The sequence below is a fragment of the Ammospiza nelsoni genome, chromosome 17 (genome assembly GCF_027579445.1).
Source record: "Ammospiza nelsoni isolate bAmmNel1 chromosome 17, bAmmNel1.pri, whole genome shotgun sequence".
In the NCBI taxonomy this organism is placed as follows: domain Eukaryota; kingdom Metazoa; phylum Chordata; class Aves; order Passeriformes; family Passerellidae; genus Ammospiza; species Ammospiza nelsoni.
In genome coordinates, this window is record NC_080649.1 from 1,074,085 (window position 1) to 1,102,072 (window position 27,988).

At 58.0% G+C, this 27,988-nt stretch overlaps 1 protein-coding gene across 1 annotated transcript; it reads right to left on the reverse strand.

Annotated features, from left to right (window-relative positions):
- Positions 1–899: 899 nt before the first annotated feature.
- RAB26 (RAB26, member RAS oncogene family) lies at positions 900–26,557 on the reverse strand. Its single transcript, XM_059484743.1, has 9 exons — positions 26,333–26,557; positions 23,885–23,995; positions 5,412–5,453; positions 4,729–4,795; positions 3,454–3,506; positions 2,690–2,755; positions 2,492–2,548; positions 2,169–2,245; positions 900–1,729 (listed from the first exon to the last, which is right to left on the reverse strand). The coding sequence occupies exons 1-9, from the start codon at positions 26,555–26,557 to the stop codon at positions 1,627–1,629; spliced, it is 801 nt and encodes a 266-aa protein (XP_059340726.1). The 3' UTR covers positions 900–1,626.
- Between the last annotated feature and the right edge of the window lie 1,431 nt (positions 26,558–27,988).

Here is a 27,988-nt window from a genome sequence, read left to right on the forward strand (position 1 = left end):
CCACACTGAGCAAGAAGTGAGCAGCTGCAACCCAGACAGATGCCAGTCTGAGGGAGAGGGAAGGTGGGGACCTAGCAATAGCAATCCTAATCCATTGGGAATCCCAAATTTTAGGGACGGTCCTTGTCGCCTCGGGATGGGGCTGCTGCTGCTCCACGGGCAGGATGAGGAAAGAGCCATGGAGCTGCCAGGCTGGTCCTGCCCCACACAAAACCAAATCACTGGGGTGAGGGGGCCCCGACAGCCCCTCCATCACCTGGCTGCTCCTGCAGGACTGGCAGCAGGGTTTGCTGGGAATGCAAACATTCCTGCACAAACGGGTTTTCCACAGGTGAGTTTGAAATCTAAATCGGACAACTTTAAGAATTGTCTCTCCCCTAAAGTACTATTTAGGGAAGAAAGCTGGTTCATTTTAAGATCCTTTTTCACCGTGTGAAGCTGTAGCTGCTCGTGTTGCCGTAGCTCCCTGAGGAGCGGAGCTCGGAGCACGTGGGAGCCGCAGAGGCTCCTTGTGCCCATCAGGAAGGCAGTGCTGGAGCCAAAATCCGGGCGAAATGAGGGGCAGGGGTATCTGAGTCAGCAGCTGGGGGCTGGTGCTGGCTGGAGGGCAAAGGATGCGTGATTTATTATGCTCCATGTGGAGGAGCCGCAGCGGGCACCTGCTGATGTGTGCGTGGAGTTTTCAAAGGGAGGAATTGCCAAAGGCCAAACACTTCATCCAGATTCAGATTTGTACTGAGAAGTGCAGCTTGACAAAAAAACAGCCAAAAGCCTGACACAGACCAAAGGGGTGAGGAGGCCCTTGAAGAGAGCTGGCAGGAATCTGCAGCCTGTAAAATCACTGCCTGCAGCTTCCCCCCAGCTCTCCGCGGTGAAAAGAAAGAGCTGCCCAAGAGAACTTTGAAGATATCAAAGCGTTGTTGCAGTCTGAAAACACCATCACACTTACAGGAAGGTATTTAGAATAAGCTGCAATACATTAGGATTCTTCTCAAAGTACCAGGAAGGGCGGAAGGAGGAGGAGCAGAGCCTTTCCCAGAGGAATGAACATTCAGAAATCTCTGTACACAGCCAGGTGTGCAGGAGCTCACTCAGACAGCCAAGCTCTGCCTTCGCAGGGAGCAGAGAATCCCTCACTGTGGGAACTGTCCCACCTCACAGGGATGAACAGACAGGAGAAAGCACCTACAGGAACGGCTGCCTTCAAACATCCTTCCTGCACGCCCCAGGCCAGGGCTCTCAGCTGGATTCCAGGTACACAGGGAGAGAAAAGGGAATTCAGGACGTTCTCCTACCCAGAAAATAATCAGGACTTTTTTCCTCCTAGGTGGGGAGAAGGCGTTGGTTCCCCTGCAGCACAGCCTGGCTCTCCCCAGGGTTAGAGCAGCCTCACAGAGCAGGCACAGAGGGAGACCCCAGCCCCTTCCAAACCCCCTCCTCCCACCTGTGAGCAGGGCAGGGACGCTGGCCAGGGGAGCCGGAGCCGATGGATGCGGGGGCTGCAGAATCCCAGAGAGCTTCTGCTGCTGCTCCGTGCCCTGCTCTCAGCTGGCCGTGGGGCAGACACAGACACGACAGACGGACATGCACACACTGCCCACGGGCCTGAGTCTGTACAAACACACGTTAGGACCTGCAGCACCCAGAGCCTCGCACTTCCTTCTTCACGTAGTCGTGCAGCTTGAATTTGGGCTCGTTGGGCAGCTTCATGGACCTGTGCTTCAGCTCCCTGGGGAAGGGGAGAGATGTTACTGCTGCTTCTGGCAGGGAGAGGGTTTTGTCTGGAAGGAGCCAGAGAGGGAGTTTGGGCAAGGGTGTGGAGTGAGAGGACACAGGGAATGGCTTTTCCCTGGCAGGGTGGGGGTAGATGGGATGTTGGGAAGGAATAGCAAGGCCCTGGCACAGGTTGCCCAGAGCAGCTGTGGCTGTCCCTGGATCCCTGGAAGTGTCCAAAGCCAGACTGAACAGGGCTTGGAGCAACCTGGGATGGTGGAAGATGTCCCTGCCATGGCGGGATGGAACTGAATGGCCTTTACGGTCCCTTCCAACCCAAACTATCCCAAGATTCCAAGCTGCCCTGCCCAGCTCAGTTGATCTCAGCGTGGCTTGGACGCTGCTAAAGCTTCTTTGGAGGGTTGGAGGGCAAGGCCTCTGCTCTGCTCACTTACTTGGCGATGGCTGTGAACGCTAATTCCACATTGAGGCCGCTCTTGGCGCTGGTCTCCATGAAGGGCACTCCATACTCCTGTGGGATGAGACACAGCCCTGTCAGGGTGCCACCAGGGGTGTTCCCAGGGCTCTCAGGGAGTGATTCTTGAGGGCAAACGAGGTGTTAGTAGAAACTTAAAGGAAGAACAGATGAGGAGAAAGGGGAGAGCATGACAAGGGAAAAAAAAGCTAAGTGTTCCCAGGTGTACTTTGGGTCAGACTGGTCTCCAGGTGACCATTTCCTGTACACATCCTCAGGGACATCCTCAGGTACCTCACCTACCTTGGCAAGCTTCTCTCCATCTTCCCTTTTCACCACTCTGTCCTGGGCTGAATCCACCTGCAGCAGGAATGGCCAAGAGCAGTTTGTGGTGATTGGGAAGGTCACCAGTGTGTATCTCCCTGTCCCCTCATGCCCTGCCAGGCTCCCCTGCCCGTGGGAGGAACAGGAGGCTCTGCAAAGCCCTGGGGCCAGGCTCACCTTGTTTCCCAGTAACATGAGGACCACATCTTGCTGTGCATATTCATGGATCTCTGTCAGCCAAGCCTGGAGGGACACAGCCAGAGAAAGGGGTTGGCAATGGCTCCAGAAGGAGCAGAGGAACGGGAGGGATGGGGAGCTGCCCCAGTGCTGCCATGGACACCTCCAGGAGGCAGGGCTGCCATCGCAGGCAATGCCAGGGATGTTCCCTGGATGATCCCTGTCAACAAGAAGGTATCTGGGGTTCCCCTGAACCCTGGGGTACCCACTTGGCCAAGCAAGCCCAGCACCCCACTTTGGCTGCTAGCAGATCCCATTTCCCAGGGTAACATCAGCCTCTGACCCCAGGATGTGTCCCATGCCCATGTCCTGCACGTGCTGCCCCGTGCCAGTCGCACTGCTCCCAGCAGGCACCCGAACCTGCCTCCCTGAGCCGTGGGGTGCCTTCCCTGCCCTCTAATCCAGCCTAATCCAATCAAACCTGCTCTAATTCCCTGTAATCCCTGGCCCCGTGGTGTGAGCAGCTGCCTGCTGTCTCCAGTGCTGGGGCAGTGAATCTATCACCCTTTATGTGCTGAGAAAGGGAACACTTTCTCTGCCCGTCCCCTGCCTGTCCTTGCAGGTGCTCAGAAGTGACCAGAGCCCTGCTGCAAGTGACCACAGCTCCCACCAGCAGCACACAGCTCCTGAGCAAACCCACAGCCAACCACAACCCAGCCAGTGACACGAGGGGGACAGCAGGAGGGCCCAGGCTGCTGCTGTACCTGGATGTTGTCAAAGGAGGCTTTGTTGGTGACATCGTAGAGCAGGAGCAGGGCTGTGGAGAGAGGGACAGCCCGTTAGTGCCTGTGCCAAACCCAGCCCACGGAGCACACAGCCCCCTGGCCATGAGGGCCCTGTGAGACGCAGAACACACAAATCCAGCACAGCAACACCTCACACTGCTGGTGTTGGCACTGTGGTGGTGTTCACAGGGGTCCTAGGATGAGGGAAGAGACAACGATCTGACTCCATGTTTCAGAAGGCTGAATTATTGTTTTATTATATATATTATATTAAAACTACACTAAAAGAATAGAAGAAAGGATTTCATCAGAAAGCTTGCAAGCAAAGGAAAAGGAATGATAATAAAATCTTGTGACTGGCCAGACAGTCCGATACAGCTGGCTGTGATTGGCCATTAATTACAAACAACTACATGAGACCAATCCCAGATGCACCTGTTGCATTCCATAGCAGCAGATAAGCACTGTTTGCATTTTGTTCCTGAGGCCTCTCGGCTTCTCAGGAGAAAAAATCCTGAGGAAAGGATTTTTCATAAAATGTGTCTGCGACAGCAGAGCCTGCTCCATCCATGGTCGCTGCTTCCCATGGAAAACACTCCAGTGATTCCTGGCTTACCTGGCCTCACCTGGCAGGGGCAGCTTGAGGACGGGCTCCCAAGGAGCAGAGGTGGCCGTGCTTACCCAGAGCAGGATCCCCAGGGGCAGAGGTGGCCGTGCTTACCCAGAGCAGGAGCAGGGGCTCCCCAGGAGCTCCCCAGGATCAGAGGTGGCCGTGCTTACCCAGAGCTGGATCCCCAGGGGCAGAGGTGGCCGTGCTTACCCAGAGCAGGATCAGAGGTGGCCGTGCTTACCCAGAGCAGGAGCAGGGGCTCCCCAGGAGCTCCCCAGGAGCAGGGTGGCCGTGCTTACCCAGAGCAGGATCCCCAGGAGCAGAGGTGGCCGTGCTTACCCAGAGCTGGAGCAGAGGTGGCCGTGCTTACCCAGAGCAGGAGCAGGGTGGCCGTGCTTACCCAGAGCAGGATCAGAGGTGGCCGTGCTTACCCAGAGCAGGATCAGAGGTGGCCGTGCTTACCCAGAGCAGGAGCAGGGTGGCCGTGCTTACCCAGAGCAGGAGCAGGGTGGCCGTGCTTACCCAGAGCAGGAGCAGGGTGGCCGTGCTTACCCAGAGCAGGATCAGAGGTGGCCGTGCTTACCCAGAGCTGGAGCAGAGGTGGCCGTGCTTACCCAGAGCAGGAGCAGGGTGGCCGTGCTTACCGTGCGCATCCCGGTAGTAGGCGTGGGTGACGCTGCGGAAGCGCTCCTGCCCGGCCGTGTCCCAGATCTGGAGGGCAGACGGGAGCAGAGGGATCAGACCTGAGCAGAACCCACCCAAACCAGCCCAAACAGAATGGTGCAACCCCAGGAAGCTTCTCCAGCTTTTGCTCCCGGGGATATCAATAGGAAAAATGAGCAGAGCAATAAATACGGAGGCAGCGCCTTCCCGCTCCTCGGTGTGGGGACACGGCGTGGCCAAGGGCTCCCAACACGGCCATTAATTGGAAAATCCATGGAGCAGATGGATGCATGGGGAGCTGCTAATGTGATTTATCAGTCCTTAATGCAGCAGGAGGTTTGCAGAGAGCACGCTGCTGCCTGGGGGATCTGTGTTACCGAGCTGCAGGCAAAGGGCTCAGAGGAACTAAGGGGGCTGGAGCAGCTCTGGCTGCAGGGCTGGGATGGCATCACTGTGGCCCGAACAGCCCCAGCCCTGTGCAGGCTCCTGCCAGAGCAGCCAGAAGGGTCTGTAAGGCTGACCCAGGGCAGGAGACACGAGCACAAAGGATAGAGGTGGGGCCCCATTTTGGGGATGCTCCTCTGCTTTGTCCTCTGAGGTGCTTTGGCCATCTCTGAACTCCCAGGGCAGCAAGGGACATGTTTCCAGGGACATGGGGACATACCTGCAGCTTCACCTTCACCCCATCCACCGTCAGCACCTTGTTCTGAAAGAGAATGGAGAGGGTGGTGAGGGGTGAGTGCAGCTGCACGATGCCAAGGGAGACACAGCCAGCCCCCATCCCAGCCAGTGTTCCCCCAAACCCTCGGGCTGATCCCCTCTCCTGCTTCTTAAACCCCCATCCACTGGTCCCAGCACCTGCAGAGCCATTTTCACCAGGGCCCAGCCAGAGGATCTCTCCCTGCATCAGCAAAAGTTGCATCTATTTGGGTACCTAAACCCTGGCAATGCCACACCCAGCTCAGGCTGGAGACTGCTGCCCATAAATTAATGAGCACCAGCATCCCACTTTAATAGTCTTCAAAAGACAGAGAAAACCACTTCACACACAGCCAGCAAATTAAAAATAATTCCTGCTCCTGCCTCTTGGACCTGTTCTTCTCCTGGTTTCTCTCTTAGGATGTTTTCCCCTCCTGTTTTGCTTGGTTTCAGGAAAGGTGGAACCAAGGAGCAGAGGGGGAAGTGTGCCTCCACAATGGGTTTTCCCCAAAGCCAAGGGGATATTTTGTGTGGAAGGATGCCCTGGCAGAGCTGGGAGCTGTGTGGGAGCCCCTGAGGGTGGCTGTGCCAGACAGGGAGGGCAGGAGATGGATCCTGACCATGTCCCAGAGCAGCCACCATCCCTGCAATCTGCACCAGCCTCTCCAAACATGAAAGGAATGCAAGCCTACAGACGAGGGTCCCAGGGGAAGGAGCAGAGAAGAGATTAATTTGCTTGCCAGATCCACAGAAATTAGCACAGCGATCAGTGGGATGTGCTGGGACCACGGGCAGGGAACAGCACAGCAGTGGGACGAGGCAGCTGGTGGCTGCTCTGCTGATCATTTAAATCCCATTTCCTCTAATTGCTCTGGAGCTGCTTTGGGATGCTCCCATCTCCCATCTCCCATCTCCCACGGCATGGGATGGCCAAGGCTGCTGTGACCCCAGCTGGGCTCTGCTGGCTCACACACACCCTGGCACTGGGCACGCCACCAGCCACTCCAGTGCCACCAGACCCCCAGGGATCCATGCCAAGCCCTGTCCCCGCACATTCCACACCCCTTCAGGGCCTGGGGAGGCTCTTCATTGATAGTTTCAAGGAGGACAGAGGGAGCATCTCATCTCCTGCACGTCTCCACGAGGATGTGGAGAGGAGGAGAGGGCAGGCGGAGCCGGAGCGCCGAATCCTCCTCTGCTCAGGCAGCGCAGGGAGACGGCCCAGGGTTATAAATACCTTCAAAGGCAGCGACTGAGATGGGGGAGAGAAGTGATTCACAGCCCAGGAGCTGTAAAAATAGGCACCAGGGACTGGGGTGGGGGAGCAGGGAGGGACTCAGGGAAAAGCTGGGGCTCGGGGAGCCGGCCGGGGGTTTAGGGCTCCCCACATGTGGAGCTGAGCCTCCCCAGGATGTGACACCAGGGCTCCTGAAGCGCCTCAAACCCAGCGTTCCCACTGCCACAAAGCGCTCCCTGGACCTTGGTGCGTCTGGCTAGGGCTCCCAGGTGGGCAGGGACAGAGCCATCCCCAGGGCAGAACCACAAACAGTGCTGAGCTGCACTTCCACCTCGTCCCAGAGGATGGGGAACAGCCCTGTCCTAACCTGAGCCACAGCTGAGCTTTATGCAGGGGCAGGTTTATGCTCTGCAGGAGATCCACTCTCTGAGCTCACCTTGCTCTCCAAAACCCTCCATGCTCCTCTGTGCAGGTGCAGGACCCGCAGGTTCATCCTGCAGGTTCATGCATCCCACAGGCTCTGCACCAGCACAGTGCCACTCCAAACACCATTCCCAGCTGCCAATAGCACCTGCCAGGGACCCTGCCAGGGACTGCAGAGGAAGGCAAAGGCTCTGTGTTCCACCATCGGCCCCAGCTCTTGGCATGAGGACACTTGGTGTGATGGATGGTGACAAGGACAAGGACACAATGAGTGTCACATCCCCATGGCCACACTCAGCACCTCCAGCTCCCAGCAGTGTGGCTGTGCCCGGGGACGTGGCCGTGCCCCCAGCGTGGCCGTGCCCAAAGGCTGGCAGGACACCACGGGTGCCAGGACAGACACCATGGCCCCAGCCCTGAGCATGCATCACCCAGGCCAAAGCCACCTTGAAGCACCTGGGGAGCAGCCAAAAGGGCTGAAGCTCCAGAGATGCCCCACATGCTCTGACCTCCCCTTCAGGAGTTAATTAACACGGAGCCAGCAGCAACAGCAGTCACACTAATTATTGCTGACCTATAATTTAGGGAGGTAAATGCTTAGGCCTAATTAAACTCCGCACAGGGATCCAGGTGCTGCTGGGGGAAAAATTGATTTTCTGAGGATTGGGCGTGGAACAGAGCAGGGTTCCAGGGTGAGAAGCTGTAGAAGGGCTCCTGAAGGCAGCAGACACAGCCAGAGCATCACTGGTGCTGGTATCCCTGCCTCATCCCAAGGAAGTTGTGGCTGCTCCGTCCCTGGAAGTGTCCAAGAAGTTCAGATGAACCAGATGCCCAGGTCTCCCCACACCACAGCTAAGTGACTTTCCAGCCTCCAATTTTTATTTTTTTTTTAAGGAGATGCCTCAATTCCCTCCTGTCAGCCCTTCCAAGGCACAGCTGGGGGCTGAGCTCCTGCTAAGCATCCAAAGACAAAAGCTGTGGTGTGTCAAGGCACTGGGATGTGAAATGTGCTGCCAGCCCTGCTGGGAGGGAGGGCTGTGCTGCTCAGGGCTCCTGCTCATCTCACTGTTTGTCAGAGCTCCCAGCAGCCTCCTGCCACAATTTGGGCAGCAAAACCACCCCTGCACCTCAGCTCTGCTCTCACCCTTCCCAATTTCAGTTTTGTGTCCTTTTTCCCGAGGCAGTGCAAATATTTCTGAAATCTCATCTAGCAGGGGCAGCAGTGGAATGCCTGCAGTGCCCAGGGTGGACAAACACGATGCACTGAAGTTAAATAATCATCAGAACATCAGATAAACAGAGTTGGAACCTTGCAGATGCAGGAAAAATTAAATTACCAAGTGCAGATGGTCCTCAATTAGGAGCAGCGTTATCACACAGCGAGGCCCCTCTGGCTGCAGCCCTGGCACCGTCCTCAGCCACGAGTGAGCAGCACAAGGGAGGGAGGGGAAGGCAGTGCGGTGAAACTGTGCTGCTGCTGAGACGTGCACAGACAGTGCTGCCACACAGAGCCAGCACTGCCAGCCCTGGGCAAAGCCACAGCCTGGGTCACAGGGCACCCACAGGATGGGCAGATGCCATCACGGGTGCCCACAGTGCCCATAGGACGGGCAGATGCCATCACAGGGTCCCACAGGATGGGCAGATGCCATCACAGGGTCCCACAGTGCCCATAGGACGGGCAGATGCCATCACACGGCACCCACAGGATGGGCAGATGCCATCACGGGTGCCCACAGGATGTGCAGATGCCATCACAGGGCATCCACAGGATGGGCAGATGCCATCACAGGGTCCCACAGTGCCCATAGGATGTGCAGATGCCATCACAGGGCATCCACAGGATGGGCAGATGCCATCACAGGGCACCCACAGGATGGGCAGATGCCATCACAGGGCACCCATAGGATGGGCAGATGCCATCACAGTGCCCCCACAGGATGGGCAGATGCCATCACAGGGCACCCATAGGACGGGCAGATGCCATCACAGTGCCCCAGGATGGGCAGATGCCATCACAGGGCCCCACAGTGCCCGTGAGCCCCAGCAGGAGCGGCTGGCACGTCCCCAGTGCCCGAGCCCCTGGCACTGAAGCTGCAGCACAGCCCAGGCTCAGCACCACCCACAGCCCGGCCTCTCGCAGCTCTCACGCGCATGGACTCATTAATTAAAGCCTTTAAAGTTAAATTGGATACACGGGTCAATCTGCTCTGCAATTAAGTGCACAAATGGGGAGTGCTCAGGGGCAGCACTCAGGCTCCAGCCCGGGGACCCCTACCCTGGCTCCTGTGACTGTGCTGGCTGCTGTGGTGCTGCCCAGCAGTGCACCCCACTTTTACCACGGGAAAGGAGCCCCTCTAATGTTGTTATTGGGCCTTGGAGGCATCTCCTGCAGCCGAGGGGGGGTAAATTCCTGTCAGAACGGGGATAAATGGCATTAGTGACTATAGATCAAAGCAGGCACGGGAGCTGGGGCAGCACAGAGTTAATTAGCACCACTAATGAGCTGTGCGACTGACAGTGCAGCCACCCAGAAATGTCATTAGGTTGTGGTGTCAGCGGGCCAGGCCAGCTGGGAGCGAGGGACAGATTGGGCTGTCCTTTATTGCAGGGAGCCAGGAGAGATCCGGAGTGCAGGAGTGGCTGCAGGGGGGCTGCAGGGTGACCGTGTTCACGGGGTGGGAGGGGAGGCAAGGGACGAGGCTCTGACTCCATGGTTCACAAGGCTGATTGATTATTGTAAGATATATATTACATTAAAACTATACTAAAAGAATAGAAGAAAGGATTTCATCAGAAGGCTGGCTAAGAATAGAAAGAATAGAAAGAAGGAATGATAACAAAGGTTTGTGGCTCGGACAGAGTCTGAGCCAGCTGACTGTGATTGGCCATTAATTACAAACAACCACATGAGACCAATCCCAGATGCACCTGTTGCATTCCACAGCAGCAGATAACCATTGTTTGCATTTTGTTCCTGAGGCCTCTCAGCTTCTCAGCAGGAACAATCCCGAGAAAAGGATTTTCCATAAAACGTGTCTGTGACACTGGAGCACCCCAGCCCCACGCCAAGGCCACACCAGGAGCCAAATTCCCCCCTGGCAAAGCCCAGGGAGCCCCTGCAAGCACAAACACTCTGTGCCAGGAGGAAATGGGCTGAGCTGTGATAGAGCAGACACACAAATAACCACCTCCAACGGCGGCTGCAAAAATAGATCAGGGATCGATATGGAAATCTGCCCAAAACAGCAGGACACTGCATTAAATCTGCTCGTTAAAACCCTGAGGTTGGTTTTGCCGGCCAGGGAGCTGTTCCTGGTGGCTCAGCATCTCTCCAGGCACAGCCCCGTGGAGGTGTCACCCCTCCTGTCCCCCCTGCCTCATCCAGCCTGGAGAAGCCAAGGCCTGGCCCCAGAGCCGCCCCACAGCCCCTTGGACGTGTCACCTCTCCTGTCCCCTCTGCCACATCCAGCCTGGAGCAGCCCCAAGCCTGGCCCTACATGGGTGCCCCCCAGCCCCGGTGCCCAGCTGGGTCCCCACAGCGCCCAGAGAGGGATGTGAGCAGCACCAGCCCTTGTGCAGAGCCTGCTCGCTGCATTAAATCCCAATTACCATCTCCCTGGCTGCCAGCCCTGCCCAGATAAGAGCCCAGGCCCTCGTTGGAGCAGGCACGCTGAACATTTACTGACTTATCATCTTCTAGTCACATCAGTCTGCAAATAAAAGGGGTTTCTGGCAAGAAGAGAATCCTGTCTTAGGGACAGATTAGAGGTAAGAGGATCTGCTTAGGATGATACGCTCTAAATCCAGCCCTGCTCTGCTTCCCAGCATTGCCTGCAGCATTCACGGTCCCGCGCGAGGGCTGTGCTCCCTGCCAGCCCATGGAACAGCAAAGTCTGGGGTGATCCAGGAAAGGATCCTTGAGGGAGGCTCAGGCAGATGAGGTTTGGTGCTCTCAAGCCCAACGGGGCTGCTCAGGTCTCGGCTTTTGGTTGATAATTGCTGCCCCAGATGTGCAGGGCGTCTCTGCTTCAGCCCACACAGCTGAAGAACGAGTCTGGACTCTTTACTTTTCAGTCTTGAGGTTGTTTATTAATTATTATATATAAAATTTTCTCTCTGCCCAGCTGAGATCTGCTCAGCAGGGCAGCCACAGGCACTCTGTGTTGTCCTTTTATACAGCAAACTACGTATAACATATTTACATTTAATTCCCAATGCCTATCACCTGTGTTAGACAGTGCACTTCTGCTCTAAACCAATCCCAAAGTGCCACCAGCACTGCAGAAGAAGAAGAAGAAGAAGAAGAAGAAGAAGAAGAAGAAGACATGCCCAGTTTCTTCCATTTTGCCCCCATAACCCCCGTACCAAAAATCCCAAAATCTACATTTTCACCCTGTGATTATTTTGTTATTATACTATTTAAACTTCTGTGACTTTCAGGTCCTCATACAAAGCTGGTAACTTGCTCCAGGGGTCACAATCAAATCCCCAGGTGCTCTCATCCCCACAACGGGGTCCTGGGCAACTCTGGACACCCAGAGGGATGCACTGAGCTCTGACACTCAGGCTCATCCCAGCAGGATGGAGATGGGGCTGTGTGAGGCTTTGAGAGTGGGAGTGAGCCTGAGCCCCACCCAAGGCAGCCAGACAGAAACACCCCCAAAATTCCTCAGGGCAGGATTTGCTGCAGCCATCCTGGGGACCAGAGCACCAGAAAGCAGCAGCCAGCAGGGAACTGAGCCCAAACCTGCAGCTCCAGCACAGGGATGGATCCTCCCCACCCTGGATGGTCTGCACAGCTCCCCCACCACCCTGCCCTGCACCACTCACCCCCTCCATCTCTTTCTCCCATTCTTTATAAAATAAGGGATTTTTTAAAAAAATATCTCTGCTTATTTCTAAGCCAGGAAGCCTTGGGAACAAAGGGGGCAGAGATGGCTCAGGCAGGTCTGTGCCAATGCTGGGAATAAGGAACGTGGCACTCGACATATTTATCTTCGTTTTGCTCATCAAGGCCATGGCACGCTGCAAAGCTGAGCAGGGATCTCCATGGAGCATTTATTGCTCTATCATTTCTCATCTGCAGCAAACACGGCCCTGTCAGTGGCACAGAGATGAAAAATGGCTCATCAGGTCCTGTTAGGCAGGGAGTCGTTTATCTGGGGAGAAATAAAGCCTAGCAGCACTTGTCTGACCTTAAAGGTCTCTTCAAACCTAAACAGTTCCAGGATCTGCCTCGGTGACTGCAGCCAGCCCTGGGCTCAAAACTCCCCTGAAGTTTCTGAGAAGACTCCACGATCCAATTAAAGGAAAAGCAGGGCTGCACATGCAGCAGCAAACACTCTGTCAGCACCCAGCAGCAGCACAGCAGCGCCTGCAGACAGCACTGCAAACAGCATTATTAAACAGCACTTCTCATCCCTGAAGGAGATGAAATCCCCAAAGACCTGACAAAGGAATCTGCAGCTTTTCATCCCAAACACTGCCATCCTTCACCCACAGCCAAGGCAGACAGCTCCCAAAAAGTGCTGAGCAGCAAACCTGAGCCCAGATTCTTCGAAGCATTCAAGGAAAAGAGAGGGACTAACAGCTCTGCTGAGATTTTCTATGTCTGTACGAGTGCAGTCAGCCTCCAGGGCTGGCTCCCATCAGGTCCCAGTGCCCCTGGTCCCACAGCCCCTCTCTGCAGGGTGAAGTGACAATAGGGACAGCCAGTGCAGTGGCAATAGGGACAGTCAGGGCTGGAGTGCAGTGACAATAGGGACAGCCAGTGCAGTGGCAATAGGGACAGTCAGGGCTGGAGTGCAGTGACAATAGGGACAGCCAGTGCAGTGGCAATAGGGACAGTCAGGGCTGGAGTGCAGTGACAATAGGGACAGCCGGTGCAGTGGCAATAGGGACAGTCAGGGCTGGAGTGCAGTGACAATAGGGACAGCCGGTGCAGTGGCAATAGGGACAGTCAGGGCTGGAGTGCAGCAGGTCCCAGCCCCCTGTGCAGGGCAGGACCCTCCTCACCCATGGTGCTGCCTGGCCACCTTATGCAAGGAGAATCCTGAAATGGCCCTGGGACAGAGCTGGGGACACGGGACAGAACTGGAGAGAGGGGGACAAAGCTGGGAACATGAGGCTGAGTTGGGGACACGGGGACAGAGATGGGGACACGGGGGCTGAGCAGGCAGAGCCCTGCCCACACTCCTGTGCCAGCGCCAGGGCGGCCACTCGGGTGCCCCACAGGTGGCACGAGGCAGAAGGCACAGCACAGGCACCGTGCACTCAGAGCTTTGATCTTTGCAGAGCTTTTCCTCCTGCCTGGCAGCAGTCCCAGCTCTCCCATTTTCTGCTCTGCTGGAGCAGGCTCTCCCCCGGGTCTGGGCACCACTGAGAGCCCCGGGTGATGCAGAGGTGCTGAGGAACTGCAGCACACTCAGCTCATCCCTTCCACACCACAACCACCCCAGGCAGCCCAACCAGCCTGGCCAATCCAGCCCCACATTCGCTGTCCCCATGTGGGGCTCTGGAGCTGCAAGCCAGGGCTGTGCTGGGAAATCACCCAGGGAGGCAAAGCAGCCCAGATCCCTCACCGTGGGTGCTGGGGCTCTGGGCAGTGCAGATCACACTCCTGGGAAGCTGCTCCAACACTGCCAACCCTTCACAAACAACACTGAACCAAAACACGTTGATTTTTTTCTTTTTTTGTCGCACGTTTGGGAAGGCCAGGCTCAGCCAGGGGCTGCAGCTGGAGCAGCCAGGTCCCCGTGGGAGGATTCCCAGCTCTGCACTGATCTATGGGGCTGGTCCCTGGGGAATCAGCCCTCCCAGAGCTGCTGTGCTCCCCCAGCACGCCCAGCACGGCAGGAACACTCTGACCCCACGCGTGTTACCCAGGAGGGAAAACACATCACATCTGCCAGGCATTAACGCTTGCTTGGGAACCAAGTTATTTTGGGCACTGTGAGCGCTTCTGCCATTAATTCACGCACATTGATAGGTGCAGTCAATGAAGGGCTGAGCCCCAGAGCCACCCGGCCCTGCCAGAGGCCACCTGGACGTGTCACCCCAGTGCAAAGGGGTCTGGGGAGCAGCCCCGCAGAGCAGGACCCCCCCCCAGCTCCTCAGCACTGGCTGGGCACGGCTCTGGGCAGGGAGGGCACCCCATGGGCACGGGGGCTCACATCCCACCAGCCTGGCACAGGTGGGGCAGGACCCGCAGCCCCTCCCGAGCCTGGCACAGGTGGGGCAGGACCCGCAGCCCCTCCCCAGCCTGGCACAGGTGGGGCAGGACCCGCAGCTCCTCCTGAGCCTGGCACAGGTGGGGCAGGACCCGCAGCCCCTCCCCAGCCCAGCACACATCACAGCCAGGGCTCTCCCCCAGTAACAGCGTTAATGGCACACAGCCTTGGCTGGCATCGTTGCCGTGGTGATGCTGCACAGGCAAAGCTGGAAAAGCCAAAGGCTCCATTTCCCCCGCGTGTCACCGAGCCTGGAACAGCGAGCCTTGGCAGGCGGGGGGAAAACAGCCCGAGACACAGGCAGATGGCACCAGGGCTGGCGAGGTGGTGCCATGGCTTTGTGGGTGCCATGGCTCCGTGGGTGCCATGGCTTTGTGGAATCTGACCCCTACTTTCCATAAACAAAATGGAAAATCCCCACACAAAATGGAACAAACCCCGTGCAGGTGTTCCCAGCAGGACCAGTCACACCTCAGAGATGTGCCAATGGTTTTGTGGTCCCTAGGAGATGGCCCTTCCTGCCTGCTGACCTCCTGTGGGTAGAACTGACCCAGCCCAGCCTCACCAGCACCTTCCTCAGGCTCAGAGGCACCACTGAGACCCCCACAGCACCCTGGGACAGCCACAGCCCAGGGCAGGGGACATCACCCTGTGAAGCTGAAGCACCACGAGCTCCCAACTCACATTAGTTGTGATCAGGGAGAAACACTTTTTCCCAGGGGAGGCATAAAGATGAATTATTTGCTGCTGTTTCCGAGAGATTCACCAGTGCCCCAGGGCAGTGACTGGGCGCTGAGGCACAATAAAAATGCTCGGTGTCCCTGGGAGACAAATAAAGACCTGTGAGCTGCAGGGCTCCTCTGGGCCCCTGGGCCAGGGCAGCTCCAGCACCCTGGGATGGAGCCAGGAGCTGCCCCTGGTGCCAACCACAAACTGTTCTGCTTCCAAAGGCTCTGCAGGCAAAGCCCTCAATCTCCCATTGCCACAGGAACTGTGTGCCCCACCACCATCCAAGGACAGGGACACACCAACTGCAGCTCCCTCCATCTCAAACACAGCTCTTATGGGGCTGCTTTTTCTCAGTTTTTCCCAATTTTTTCCCATTTTTTTCCCCATTTTTTTTTCCCAGTTTTTCCCAAGGAGGGTGCTCTGCTGGTGCTCACTGTTCCAAGCTTTGGCATATTCAATTACTGCCTTGCCTTTGAGCTTGGTGATGCTCAGTGCCACCATCACCCATGGATAGGACTGACCCCGTGGCCCAGGTCTCAGGGAAGGGGCTCTTTGGGGAAAAGGGAAAAGGGAAAAGGGAAAAAGGGAAAAAGGGAAAGGTGCTTTTCAGGGAAGAACAACACACAGAGAACAGCTGGTGAGCTCAGCCAGAGCCAGCTCCTGCCACTGCAGCAGTGCCAAACCCAGGACTGGCACCTCACCCTTCCCCACACAGATATCAACATCCACCCTGGAATAACCCAAACCCTGCTGGGAGCGATAATTAATTAACAAAACGAGGCAGCAGCTCAGCACAGAGGCAGCAAGGGCCCAAGGGGAGCACAGGAGCTGAGCCACAGGGCAGGGACGCCCCAAATGCCCATCCCAGGGGCAGAGGGGGGGTCAGAGACACCCAAACCCCACCCGTGCCCCCTTTCCTGGGCGCCTTCCCTCTGCTTTCAAAGAACAACCCAGTTCTGCACAGCTGAGTTCAATATTTTATCACAAATAAAAGATGAAAGTGAAATTAAGCCAAATGTATTCCATTAAATATTGAAAGCATTTAGGCTTGCTCTGGCCCCATTTGAACGTTTTAGAGAGTTTGAAACGCTCCCTGTCAGGCCTGGCACCGGCAGAGGATCCAGCCTGGCTCGGGGCCATGGCAGGGGATGCTCCAGTGCCCAAATTGGCCCCTCCAGAGCCAATTCCCCACCTGGCAGCAGCCAGGCAGGAGCCAGCACAGCCCAGCCGTGTGCCCACAGCCCTCCCAGCCCGAGCTGCTGCTGCACAGGACCCTGCAGGGCTGGAGCAGGGCAGGGATCTGACCCAGACACACCGTGCAGGGCTGGGAATTGAATTTCCCAGCTGAGTTTTGTGACCGTGCTCACAGGGGTTCTTGGATGAGGGAAGAGATGAGGATCTGACTCCGTGTTTCAGAAGCCTGATTGATTATTTTATGATATATATTACATTAAAACTGTACTGAAAGAATAGAAGACAAGGTTTCATCAGAAGGCTGGCTAAGAATAGAATAGCAAAGAATGGTAACAAAGGTTTGTAGCTCGGGCTCTCTGTCTGAGCCAGCTGACTGTGATTGGCCATTAATTACAAACAACCACATGAGACCAATCCCAGATGCACCTGTTGCATTCCACAGCAGCAGATAACCATTGTTTGCATTTTGTTCCTGAGGCCTCTTGGCTTCTCAGGAGGAAAAACCCCAAGGAAAGGATATTTCATACAAATGTCTGTGACAGAGTTCCCCATGGTTCCCATCCTCTGCAGGGGTTCTGGGCTCCCACACAGCTCTGGCCAGGAGGATACAGAGGCAGGTTGTGTGAGCACCTTTACGAGCTCCCTCCTTGCACCAGCAGCTCCCAGGTTTGTGTTTTCCTTGCCTGTGTCCTGCACTGCAGCTCCTGAGCAGCCCAGGCCCTCTCTCTGCCCCTGAGCTGATGAAATCCATCACTCCACCCAGCCCAGGCCAGGACAGAGCCACAGGGACACCGGCTACCAACAGGCACCAGGAGCACACCGAGCACCAGGGCTGCAGGGGCCTGGACACACTGGTGCCCTTCCAGAAGCATCCTGCAAACCCCACATGCCCAGCACCATCCTGGCAGCTGGGATGGATCAAAAATTCCACACCCAAACTATTCTGGGTGGTATTTCTGACACCAAGGAGGCGGAGGAGGCACCTTCCCACCATGCTGCAAAGAGGATTAAGCTGGGGAAGAGTTTTCTTCAGCAGGCTCTGGGGCTGGCTGCCACCCCAGCTGCTCAGGCACTTTTTGCTTTGAAGGCATTCATCTCCTCTCTGTGCCTTCCCCGGGGCAGGATTGGAGTCCCTTGTGCCTGGGATCCCCGCCTGCACACAGGGTTTGCATCTCCCTGCTGTGCTGCAGAGCTGGGGCGGGTTATGGGTTTATTTTCCAGGAGCAGGAGGCACAGGAGGATGGATGAACCCCGGGAGCTGCCAGCAGCGGGCACGGGCACCGCGGGCACCAGCAGCATCCCCTGGCAACTGAGCCCTGCATGCAACGACAGGCTGCAGAACTCTGAGTGTCCCTCTGCCAGCCCTGCAAGGAAAGCAGGGCTGGGTTCCCAGGGAAATGGGCATTTACTGCCCTGAGAGCCCGTCCTGGGAGTGGGGAATGGGCACCAGCAGCTGTGTGGGAGCAGCACCCTCAGAGCCACACACAAGGGGCACAAACCTGCCAGGATCTGCCTCCCCGTGCTGCATTTGGGCACAGCTGGTCCCCAAGCAGGGTGGCAGCACCATATCCATACCCTGGAACCAGGCAGAAGGTGGGAAGCATGGCAGGAACCATCAGACACTCCTGGAATGGTTTGGGTTGGATCTCAAAGAGCATCCAGGTCCAACACCTTCCACCAGAGCAGACTGCTCCAAACCCCATCCAGCTCGTCCTTGAGCACTCACGGGGATGGAAATCTGCTCTGGGCAAAATGAGCCCAGCTCTCCACACAGTGAGAAATGCAAAAATATGAAATCAGCTACTGGCTGCTATTAAAATTCATCCAGCAATAGGAGCTGCAGAGCAAACTGATTTTCAGACAAAGAGCTGCTGGGAACACACAGAAACATGGAATGGTTTGGGTTGGAAGGGACCTCAAAGGGCATCCAGTTCCAAGCATTTGCCACGGGAATACTCAAGGTGGGAGCACAGGCATCCCCTGCCTGCTCCTGCCCCACCTTCCCCATCCTGGTTGCACCTCTGTTCCCACTGGTATGGCCCCATGAAGGGAATTTGATCCAAACAACTTGGCAGCACCAAGATGTTTCTCCCAGGAAAAGAAAAAACTCTTCCCTGCAGAGCTCCAGCCCTGGAGACCAACCCAAACCCACCCCAAACACTCTGCCCTGTTCCCTCCCTCCAACATCCAGGGCTCATTTTGCACAGAAAGACATTGAAATTAATTTATTTCCATTTCTTTCTTCTGGCCTAAGCAGCTCCCCTCCCACTTTTTCCAGATTGATCCACCAGAAAATGAGCCCTGCTAATGCTCCGTGCCAAGCGCTGAGATAAAAGCCAGCCCGGGCTTCCAGGAGGCTCCAGGCTGCTCCAGCCCTCCAAAGGCTGGGAGGGCAGGGATGGGGCAGGGATGGGGCAGGGATGGGGCAGGGATGGGGCAGGGATGGGGCAGGGATGTGGGCAGGGATTTGGGCAGGGATGTGGGCAGGGATTTGGGCAGGGATGGGGCAGGGATTGGGCAGGGATGGGGCAGGGATGGGGCAGGGATTTGGGCAGGGATGTGGGCAGGGATTTGGGCAGGGATGTGGGCAGGGATTTGGGCAGGGATTTGGGCAGGGATGGGGCAGGGATGGGGCAGGGATGGGGCAGGGATGGGGCAGGGATTTGGGCAGGGATGGGGCAGGGATTTGGGCAGGGATTTGGGCAGGGATGTGGGCAGGGATGGGGCAGGGATTTGGGCAGGGATTTGGGCAGGGATGGGGCAGGGATGGGGCAGGGATTTGGGCAGGGATGGGGCAGGGATGGGGCAGGGATTTGGGCAGGGATTTGGGCAGGGATTTGGGCAAGGATGTGGGCAGGGATGTGGGCAGGGATGTGGGCAGGGATGTGGGCAGGGATGGGGCAGGGATGGGGCAGGGATGTGGGCAGGGATTTGGGCAGGGATTTGGGCAGGGATGTGGGCAGGGATGGGGCAGGGATGGGGCAGGGATGGGGCAGGGATTTGGGCAGAGATGGGGCAGGGATGTGTGCAGGGATTTGGGCACCTGCTGGGGAGCAGAGCATGCCCCAAGGGCAGGGATTTGGGTGCCCACTGGGGACCAGCAGATGCTCAAGGCACCCACAGCACTCTCCCAGCACCCCCAGGACCAGTCTGGGTGGACCCAAACCGTGGTCACTGCTCCTCTGCACACCCCACAGAGCTGGGGAAAATATTCCCATCCTCCTGCAAAGCTCAGCTCATCAAAGCTCAGCTCGCTGCAGGAGCAGAGGGCAGCCCATGGAAGGGGCACACACAAACACAACAAAAAACAAAAAAAACAACCAGAGATGCCACAAACCTCCCATATTAAAAAAAAAAAAAAAAAAAAAAAAAACAAAAAAAAAAACCAAAAAAACCCAAAAAAAACACATTAGCACCGCTGATTCCAGCCCTGAGCCGCACAGGGCTGGGTGTAATCAGGAGTCCTCAGAGCTCAGGGCCACCGGGACAGGTTTTGTTTTATTTTATTGAGAGCACTCCCACGTTAACCACGGCACAGCCAAGGCTGGGGCAGAGCACGGAGCCTCCCGAGGGGGCTGGGCAGCAGCTGAACCCCCCAAAGCCCTGAGAACCTGTGCACATCAAAGCTGGGCCTTCAAAGGGAATGTCCCCTGTGCCCTGTGCCACCGCCTGCCCTGGCAGCTGGAGATGTGCCCAGGGGCCAGGACGGTGCTGCTGTGCTGCACAGCACTGACACCCCTGCACACCCGGGACAGCACCGAGAGCAGCCCACCCTGCTCTGAACCCCACCAAAAACCTTCCCAGCGGTTTCATCCCCTGATTAACACAGGAACCATCACCCCTGCGAACGCAAAGGAGCTCATTAGCACCTCTTCCCAGGGAGAAGAGTGCGTCCTTAATTTGTTTCTTTTATGTTCTTCTCCTTTCAGGTCCAATTAGCACAAAACTCTTCCCTTGCCCAGCCTGCAGAGCTCGGGGCTGCGAGGATGGGGCAGCCCCCCAGAGCCCGGGTGTCACTGGGGACAGGGACACGGGGGGTTTCAGGTGGCCCCTTGGCTCCTCACTTTGGCGACACTCCCATCACTCAGCTGTCACCGCAGGACTCGAGTCCCCCCGGCTGCACAGCTTGAGTTTCTGTCGAGGTTTCTGAAGCGTTGCCAAAATCACAAGGAGAGGCAGCTCCCGCCGTGGCACTGAGAAAATCGGGATTCACACCCCTGAGCACCACACCTGCTCCTTTCCAGGAGCCGCTTCTCCCTGGAGCCCCAGTGCGCGAAGCCAGGAGAGCACCCACAGCCTGCCCCGAGCTGCTGTGCCCTCACCTGCGGGGATCTGTGGGGAGAAACCTGCCAGGATTCCCCGGTGCCATGGCACAGCTCATGGGGGGCAGTAATTGACCCCCTCATTATCTGGCAACGACACCTTGAGGGTGTCACCTGTGATCCAGATGCTGAAGGCAGAGAGGGGTTTGTCCCCCAGCCTGGGGGACAGCTCGGGAGCTCAGACAGGGGTTTCTGCTCATACAGAGCTTTCTCCTCAGACAGAGCTTTCTCCTCAGACAGAGGTACCTGCTTAGAGGTTCCTGCTCAGACAGAGCTTTCTCCTCAGACAGGGGTTCCTGCTCAGACAGAGCGTTCTCCTCAGACAGGGGTTTCTGCTCAGAGGTTCCTGCTCATACAGAGCTTTCTCCTCAGACAGGGGTTTCTGCTCATACAGAGCTTTCTCCTCAGACAGAGCTTTCTCCTCAGACAGGGGTTTCTGCTCAGAGGTTCCTGCTCATACAGAGCTTTCTCCTCAGACAGGGGTTTCTGCTCAGAGGTTTCTCCTCAGACAGGGGTTTCTGCTCAGAGGTTCCTGCTCAGACAGAGCTTTCTCCTCAGACAGGGGTTTCTGCTCAGAGGTTTCTCCTCAGACAGGGGTTTCTGCTCAGAGGTTTCTGCTCAGGCAGAGGTTTCTCCTCAGACAGAGGTTCCTGCTCAGCCAAAGCCCTGCCAGAGCAGGTCCCCTTGCCCAGGGCTCTGCCTCCACGGCACCCACCCATCGCTGCACCCTCAGCCTGGCCCTGTCCCATCTGAACTGGGAAGGCTGGAATCACCCCCAGGAGCTAAGGATGCTCCCCCAGCAAACCACATTTTCCTGGAACAGAACACTGAGGACGCAGCACCTCCAAAGCTCAAAGCCAACAGGTGCCATTTTGATGCCTTTGTTAATATTGCAATCATCTTTATTTCCCCAGCATCAGTGCTTTGTTTTCCAAACACATTCAGATCAGCATCCCTCTTTGTTTAAGCGATGATAATAAACAAACACGTCGGTCGCGGGAGGCTCTCCCTCACATAAAACAGTGGGAGGGAACAAACCTCAGGGGCCATTAGGAATAGGAATGCCAGATTCATTTGAAATGGATTTCTATTCATTTACACTGGCTCTGGCCTGTGTAAGCCATTAGCCACAGCTCTGGGTGCCATCCTTGAACACCAGCAATGATCCCAGAGCCCAGTGGGAGCAGAGGATGGGAGAGGAGGGAGCTGGGCTGGCCTGGGGTGCCCCAGAGCAATGGCAGGGACCAGGTGGCATCAGAACAGTGCAGATGGTGCCCAGGGCAGTGTGGGGAGCTGGGCAGCTCCGTGCCCGTGCTGTGCTGAGCCAGGATGGCCCCAGGGACGTGGCAGGGCCCGGCAAGGCCGGGCGTGCGCAGGAGCACAGCTGGCACACACGCTGGCCTTGGGGAGCTCCCTGGTGCCAGCCACGCTCGGAGAGTGCCACAATCCCTGTCAAAAACCCTGCCAAAAACCCCCAATAACCCCCTGAGCTCGCTCAGCACCCTGCACAGGGGCCAAGAGAACACAGAGAGCCCCAGTGACACCTTCCCACTGCCACCACCTCAGTGCTGCAGCCACAAACCCTGCCAAACTCGGGGCTGCAGGGAGAAGGAGCTGGGATGTGGCAGTTCTGTGATTAAAAAGACACAAATTAAACCCAGCAGAAGCCTCCGGTGTTGCCACCCCAGAGCATCACCTGCATCACGGTGCCCACAATTACCAAACAGGATTATCCTGCTGGGAATGCAGAGGCACATCAAAAAACTATTTCCATGTCCCCCCAAAATTATGAATGCCTTGCAAGGACGATAATAATGAGTTTTAGGGCATCCGCATGATCTCCCCCACTGTATAATCTGCCCATTTCAGAGACACGGAGCTCTAGCAGCTCTATTAGAGAAGTAAATTAACCCTAATTTGATTGCTCCTCAGTAACAGTCATTTCAGCACTCTAATCAATAAGTCACAGGGTTTTATGGCTGCCCTCTGTATCAATCACTTCGATCAGTAATAAAACCCTTTTATTTGAAGGACACCTGAACACTGTGTAATTACCTCTGTATGCAATTACAGACCCCAATTCACCCATTTCACCTGCAGCACCCCCAGCCTCGCCAGGCATGGCCCATGCCTTCCTTCAAAGCTTTCTGAGCTGTCCTTCACCCTTCCACAGGGTTATTACCCACACCCCAGGCAAGCAGCAGGTTACAGGAGACACTCATCTCCCATAAAAGCCAAGATCTGAGATCCTGCTGGGAAAAGGCAGCTGGGAAGGCACAACGCTGGTGTGTGGTGGCATCACCAGCAGCTCCTCACAGCAGAGCCCCCAAATGGAGCCAAATCCATCAGAGAGAGAGATGGCACAGCCGGGAGCAGGGCAGGGAGAGCAGCACTGCCCAGACAGCCCAGGAGGTGACAGGCTCACACTTTGGGGGTAGCAGATGGTTGGGGGACTGGTGAGGGCCAGGGAGCGGCAGATCCTGGCAAGCCAGGCGCGCTGCTTTGGTGCCAGCCCTGCCTCGTGCCCTGCACAGCTGCTGGAAAGGCTCTTTGGTGCCACCTCTGCCAAGTCACCGTTGCTGGGGCTCTGCTGTCCCACCCCACGGGGGGGGATCCCCTTGGACAGGGCTGAGGGAGCCACAGAGAGCCCAGGCAGCCCCCCCAGCACGGGACTGACAGGGAACACGGCCAAGGGAAGGTTACAGGGGCCCTGGTGCGCACTCAGATGCTCCTGCCTGGCAAGGGATGCCCTGGCACACTGGGGCACTGCAGGAATTGTGATGTGATCCCCTTTCTTCCCCCATAAGAATTCTTCTTATTCCCTGTGTGGAGCAGTCCCCGTTGTCCTCACTGGAGCTGCACAGCTCCAACCACTGCCCACATGGCTCTCCTGGCATCAGGAGATGCTCCCATTGCTCCCAACCAAGCAGAGACCTCAGAGACCCCTCAGCACAGCACAGCCCCACAGCAGCACCCCAGAGCTGTGCTCAGGGGATTCTTCCAGGACACTCTGCTTTTTATCAGTTTTGGTTCTGCTGTTCCAAGAAAAAAACACAAACAACTGTTAAAACCCACTGGAACTGCCTTAGGGAAATATTTCCATGGCAGATGTCAGGCCTCAGTTGTTACAGGAATTATCCCCAGGATCCTGAGCAGAGGAGAGGCTGCCCCATCCCTGGCAAAGCCGTAACAAAGCAGCTGCTGCTGCTGGAGCTGACACAGCTGCAGAGGTTCAGTGCTTGTTACCCCCCTGCACGTCCCACCACCCACCTGCCAGACCCTCACGGGCCCCTCCACTCACCCTGAAGTCGATGCCCACGGTGGAGATGAAGCTGCCGGCCAGGAAGGCGCCGTCCTTGAAGCGCACCAGCAGGCAGGTCTTGCCCACCCCCGAGTCCCCCACCAGCATCACCTGCAGGGAGGGAGGGATGGCTGTGAGGCTGCAGGGCTGGGAAGGCACCCCAACACAGCCATCACCCTGCCCCATCACAGCACTGGGCAGCGGTGCACGGGGGGAAGAAGCACGTCCAAGAGCGATGTCCTCAGAGCCAGGGGAGCGTGGGGAAGGCACACGAGGGGATTATTCAGGCCCTGCACCGTGTCACCAAACTGGAGACACCTTCCCCTGCCCTGACAGGCACTTAACAGGTCCTTCATGGGGGCACAAAGCCCCTGGAAACCAAGAGCTGCCCCCCACAGAACAGCCCACCCCATGTGGGGCACCCCAGGAGGGTGACACTGCCCTTGGGGGTCCCCAGCCATGAGTGCCAGCTCCAGCACTCTGCCCTCGCTTCAGTGGCACCCACACATGCCCGCGGCCACCCTGCCAGCCCCCCGTGGATGCCAAGGGAGCAGCTCCCGGTGCCGCCTCCCTCAGTTTCCCCACCTGCCTCAGTTTCCCCACCCAGCAGCTGCCCTGGGCACAGACAGGGCAAGCAGGTCCTTGCCACAAAGCAACCACAGCAGAGCTGAGGCTGCTTCCAAATGCAGCTCCCCAAAACCCCAGGCTCCTTCCCTCTGCCATCAGCCTTCCAGGAGCCATTAACCCGTGACAGGATTTAAATGGCTTTATGGCAGGGACTGCCCCGGGTCACACCCAACCCTCCCAGGGCTGCCAGAGGTGGCAAATGCCACCAGCCCTGTGCAGAGGCGGCAGCAGCCCCGGGTGCAGCTCACTTTGGCACTGCCAAGGAGGGCAGGATGTGCCCACGGTGCCCCACAGCCCCAGCAGAGCCCCACACTGGTGTCCCACAGGAGCACCAGGCACTGAGCTGGGTGAGGGCAGCCAGAGCCCACAGGGGTACCAGTGTGAAGCCAAGGGAAGGGAGGAAAAAAGTCATTTTAGTACAAAATATTGATTTTTTAAAAAATTTTCCAGACATCTTTTTGTAATCGGTGACTCTCAACAGCAGCTTCTCCCCACTCAGCAGCACCAAAGCCTCATCGGGCACAGAGAGCTCCCAGGGCCAGGAGCCAGCCCTGTGCCCAGGACTTGGCACAGATTGGGAGCCTCAGGAGAGGGGAAGGGAAGGAGAAAGTTTAATAAACCAGGCTTTTACTGGACACAAAGCAATTTCTGTCTGCCACTGGGTGAAAACCAGCCAGACCATCAGCAGATGCTTTCTGTACCCGGCGTGTTTGGGCTTATCTGAGACACATTTGGCTCATCCCTGTGCCATGGGGACCATCCCTAGGGAAAGCCCCAGCCTGGGCAGGCAGGGGTGAGCTCCAGGAGCCAAGGACCAGTGCAAACACAGAGGTGGCTCCATTTTAGGGAAGCTGTTGAACCATTAATGCAGCTGTATCAGGACCAAGCACCTACCAAAGCAAACAAGCACATTTCTGGAATGTCCCTCTCCAACCCCACACCCCAAACCTGAACACCTTCAACCCCAAACCCGAACACCTCCATCCCCACACCCCAAACCTGAACACCTCCAAGCCCACATCCCAAACCCCCAAACCACAACACCACAGGCACAAGCTCTCCCCACCACACCGGGCAGGACCTGCCCCAGCAAAGCCGCTCTCTCCAGGCTCGGTGCCCCGGGCTCGGCACGGAGGTCACGTCACAAACACACGGGGGGTTCACCGAGTCCTGCCCCCAGCCCAAATCACTAAATGAGCCCCAAAATCGCTGTGTGAGCCCGAAAATAATCAAATGGGCTCCGAGCTGGGTTTCCATCAGGTCTCAGGGGAGAGGTGGGGAGGAAGCAGATTCATTTGCGCTGTGAGGGTGATATATCGCTCGCCAGGCTCTGAGCAGCGAGGAGAAGCCACCGAGCCCGGCAGGCTGGGGACATCTGAGCGGCAGCCGGAGCACATTCGGTGCCCCTCGGGGGTGCCACCATCACCGTGCTCACAGCCCCGCTTTCCTGTAGGTTCACAGGATCGGGGGCTTACGGCAACTCCCCGGAGCAGCCTTTGGCCGTCACTTGCACAAGTCCCGCAGCCCCAGCCCCGCTCCGGGGGCTCTGCGGGCGCAGCCCCCGCCGAGCGAGACCCCGACCGGGCGGCAGCGGAGGGCGGGATGAGGGCAGGGAGAGGGGAAAGCAGGGATGCAGGGATGCAGGCAAGCAGGGATGAAGGGAGAAGGGGATGCAGGGATGAAGGGATGCAGCGATGCACGGATGCAGGGATGCCCGCCCGGTCCTGGCCCCCGGGAACTTCGGCGACGCCACCCCCGGCCCCGCACCCGCCTGACCCCGCACTCCCACAACCCTCCCCGCTGCCCTCTCCGCTCCCGCACCTTGAAGGCGAGGTCGTAGAACTCCCCGCTGCTGCTCAGCGAGGGCCGCCCGGCCGCCGCCGCGCCGCCGTTGCGGGGCAGCTCGGCGGCGGCGGCGGCGGCGGCGTTGGCGGAGCTGCCCCGGGGGGCGGCGGCGGCGCGGCCGGAGCCCTGTCCGGCGGGGGGCAGCGCGGCGGAGGGCGCGGCACCGCCGCCCTTGCTGCGAGCCGCCTTCTTGCGCGACATCCCGGGGCCGGCGCCGCGGCCGCGCCGGGCGCTGGGGGGGCGCGGGAGCCGCCGCCGCCGCCCCGCCCGGCCCCGCCCCGCGCCGCCCCTCCGCCAATGGGAGAGCGCGGAGAGTGGGAGGGGGCGTGGTCTGAGCGATGGCCCCGCCCCTCCGCGCCCCGCAGCGCCGGCACCGGGAGGAACGGGGGGAGCGGGGGCACCGGGGGGCACCGGGGGGCACCGGGGGGAGCGGGCACGGCGAGAACGGGGTGCGAGGGGGTTTGTTTTTGCGTGAAGGGAGGCGAGGACGGGGCCACCGCTCCCCGCGATGCCCGCTCCCCGTGGTGCCCCTGCACGCCCCGGCCCAGAGGCGCGTTACCGTGGGGGCACCGGGAGCTGCCTCGGGTGGGTCTGCAGGAGCGAAGGGAACGGCGAATGGAGGGTGGCACCCGCACCCCGGGGAGCAGCGTGGGGTGCCCCACGCCGCACACGGCAGCCCCGCGGGCGGGGTGCGCAGTGGGGCGGGGGTGCAGCTCCGCAGCTCGGATTGGGGTCCGTCCCACAGCCCGGTTTAGGGTCCGTCCCACAGCCCGGTTTAGGGTCCGTCCCACAGCCCGGTTTAGGGTCCGTCCCGCAGCCCGGTTTAGGGTCCGTCCCACAGCCCGGTTTAGGGTCCGTCCCGCAGCCGGTCCGTCCCTCTCGGTTTGCCGGCACCGTGTGGGAAGGTCACTCGGGCAGACCCTCAGCCACCGGCAGCATCCCTCGGGGGTGCAAGGGTGGAACGGCGTCCAGACCACGGGGGGATGGAGCGTGGGCTGCGGGATCGGGAACCCGGGTTCCCCCAGTGTGTCTCAGCAACTGGTTTCTCTCTCTGCTCCCGAATGCCGTCTGAGGCACGGGCGGTCTCCCGGCTGCAATCAATGCCGTCGGCTGCCTGACATGTTCGGCAGCACCGGCACAGCCTGGTTGGGAATGGGGGCCGGGACAGGCGCAGCCTGGCTGGGAAGGGAGGCCTGGATAGGCACAGGGAAGCGGGAGCCAGGAGTAAATCCCTGCCAGGAGAAGCCAGGCAGGCACATGGTGAAGATGGAGTCAGTGGCAGCGCTGGCACAGGGAGTGACAGCTGACAGGGCAGGGATCAGCGTCCCAGAGAGCCCGGGGCCAGCAGCAGAGCTCGGCTGATAACTGTGGTGGTGCTGAAGGGTCATTCTCACTGTGGGCATGGACGGGATTTTCCCTCTGGGAGCATTTATGGTTAATCCCTGGAGCACCCCGTGGGGAGGAGGAGGAGCGGGCAGCAGGGTTCTGATGGATTTAACCATGGACGAGGGAGATGGGCCAGGTTAGGAGCTCCCGTACACGGCTCCAGGGTGACATCCCCTGCTGCCACCCGAGTCTTGGGCACGGGCACGGCTGTCACAGGCTCCAGGGGATGAATGCTGAGGAGCTCCG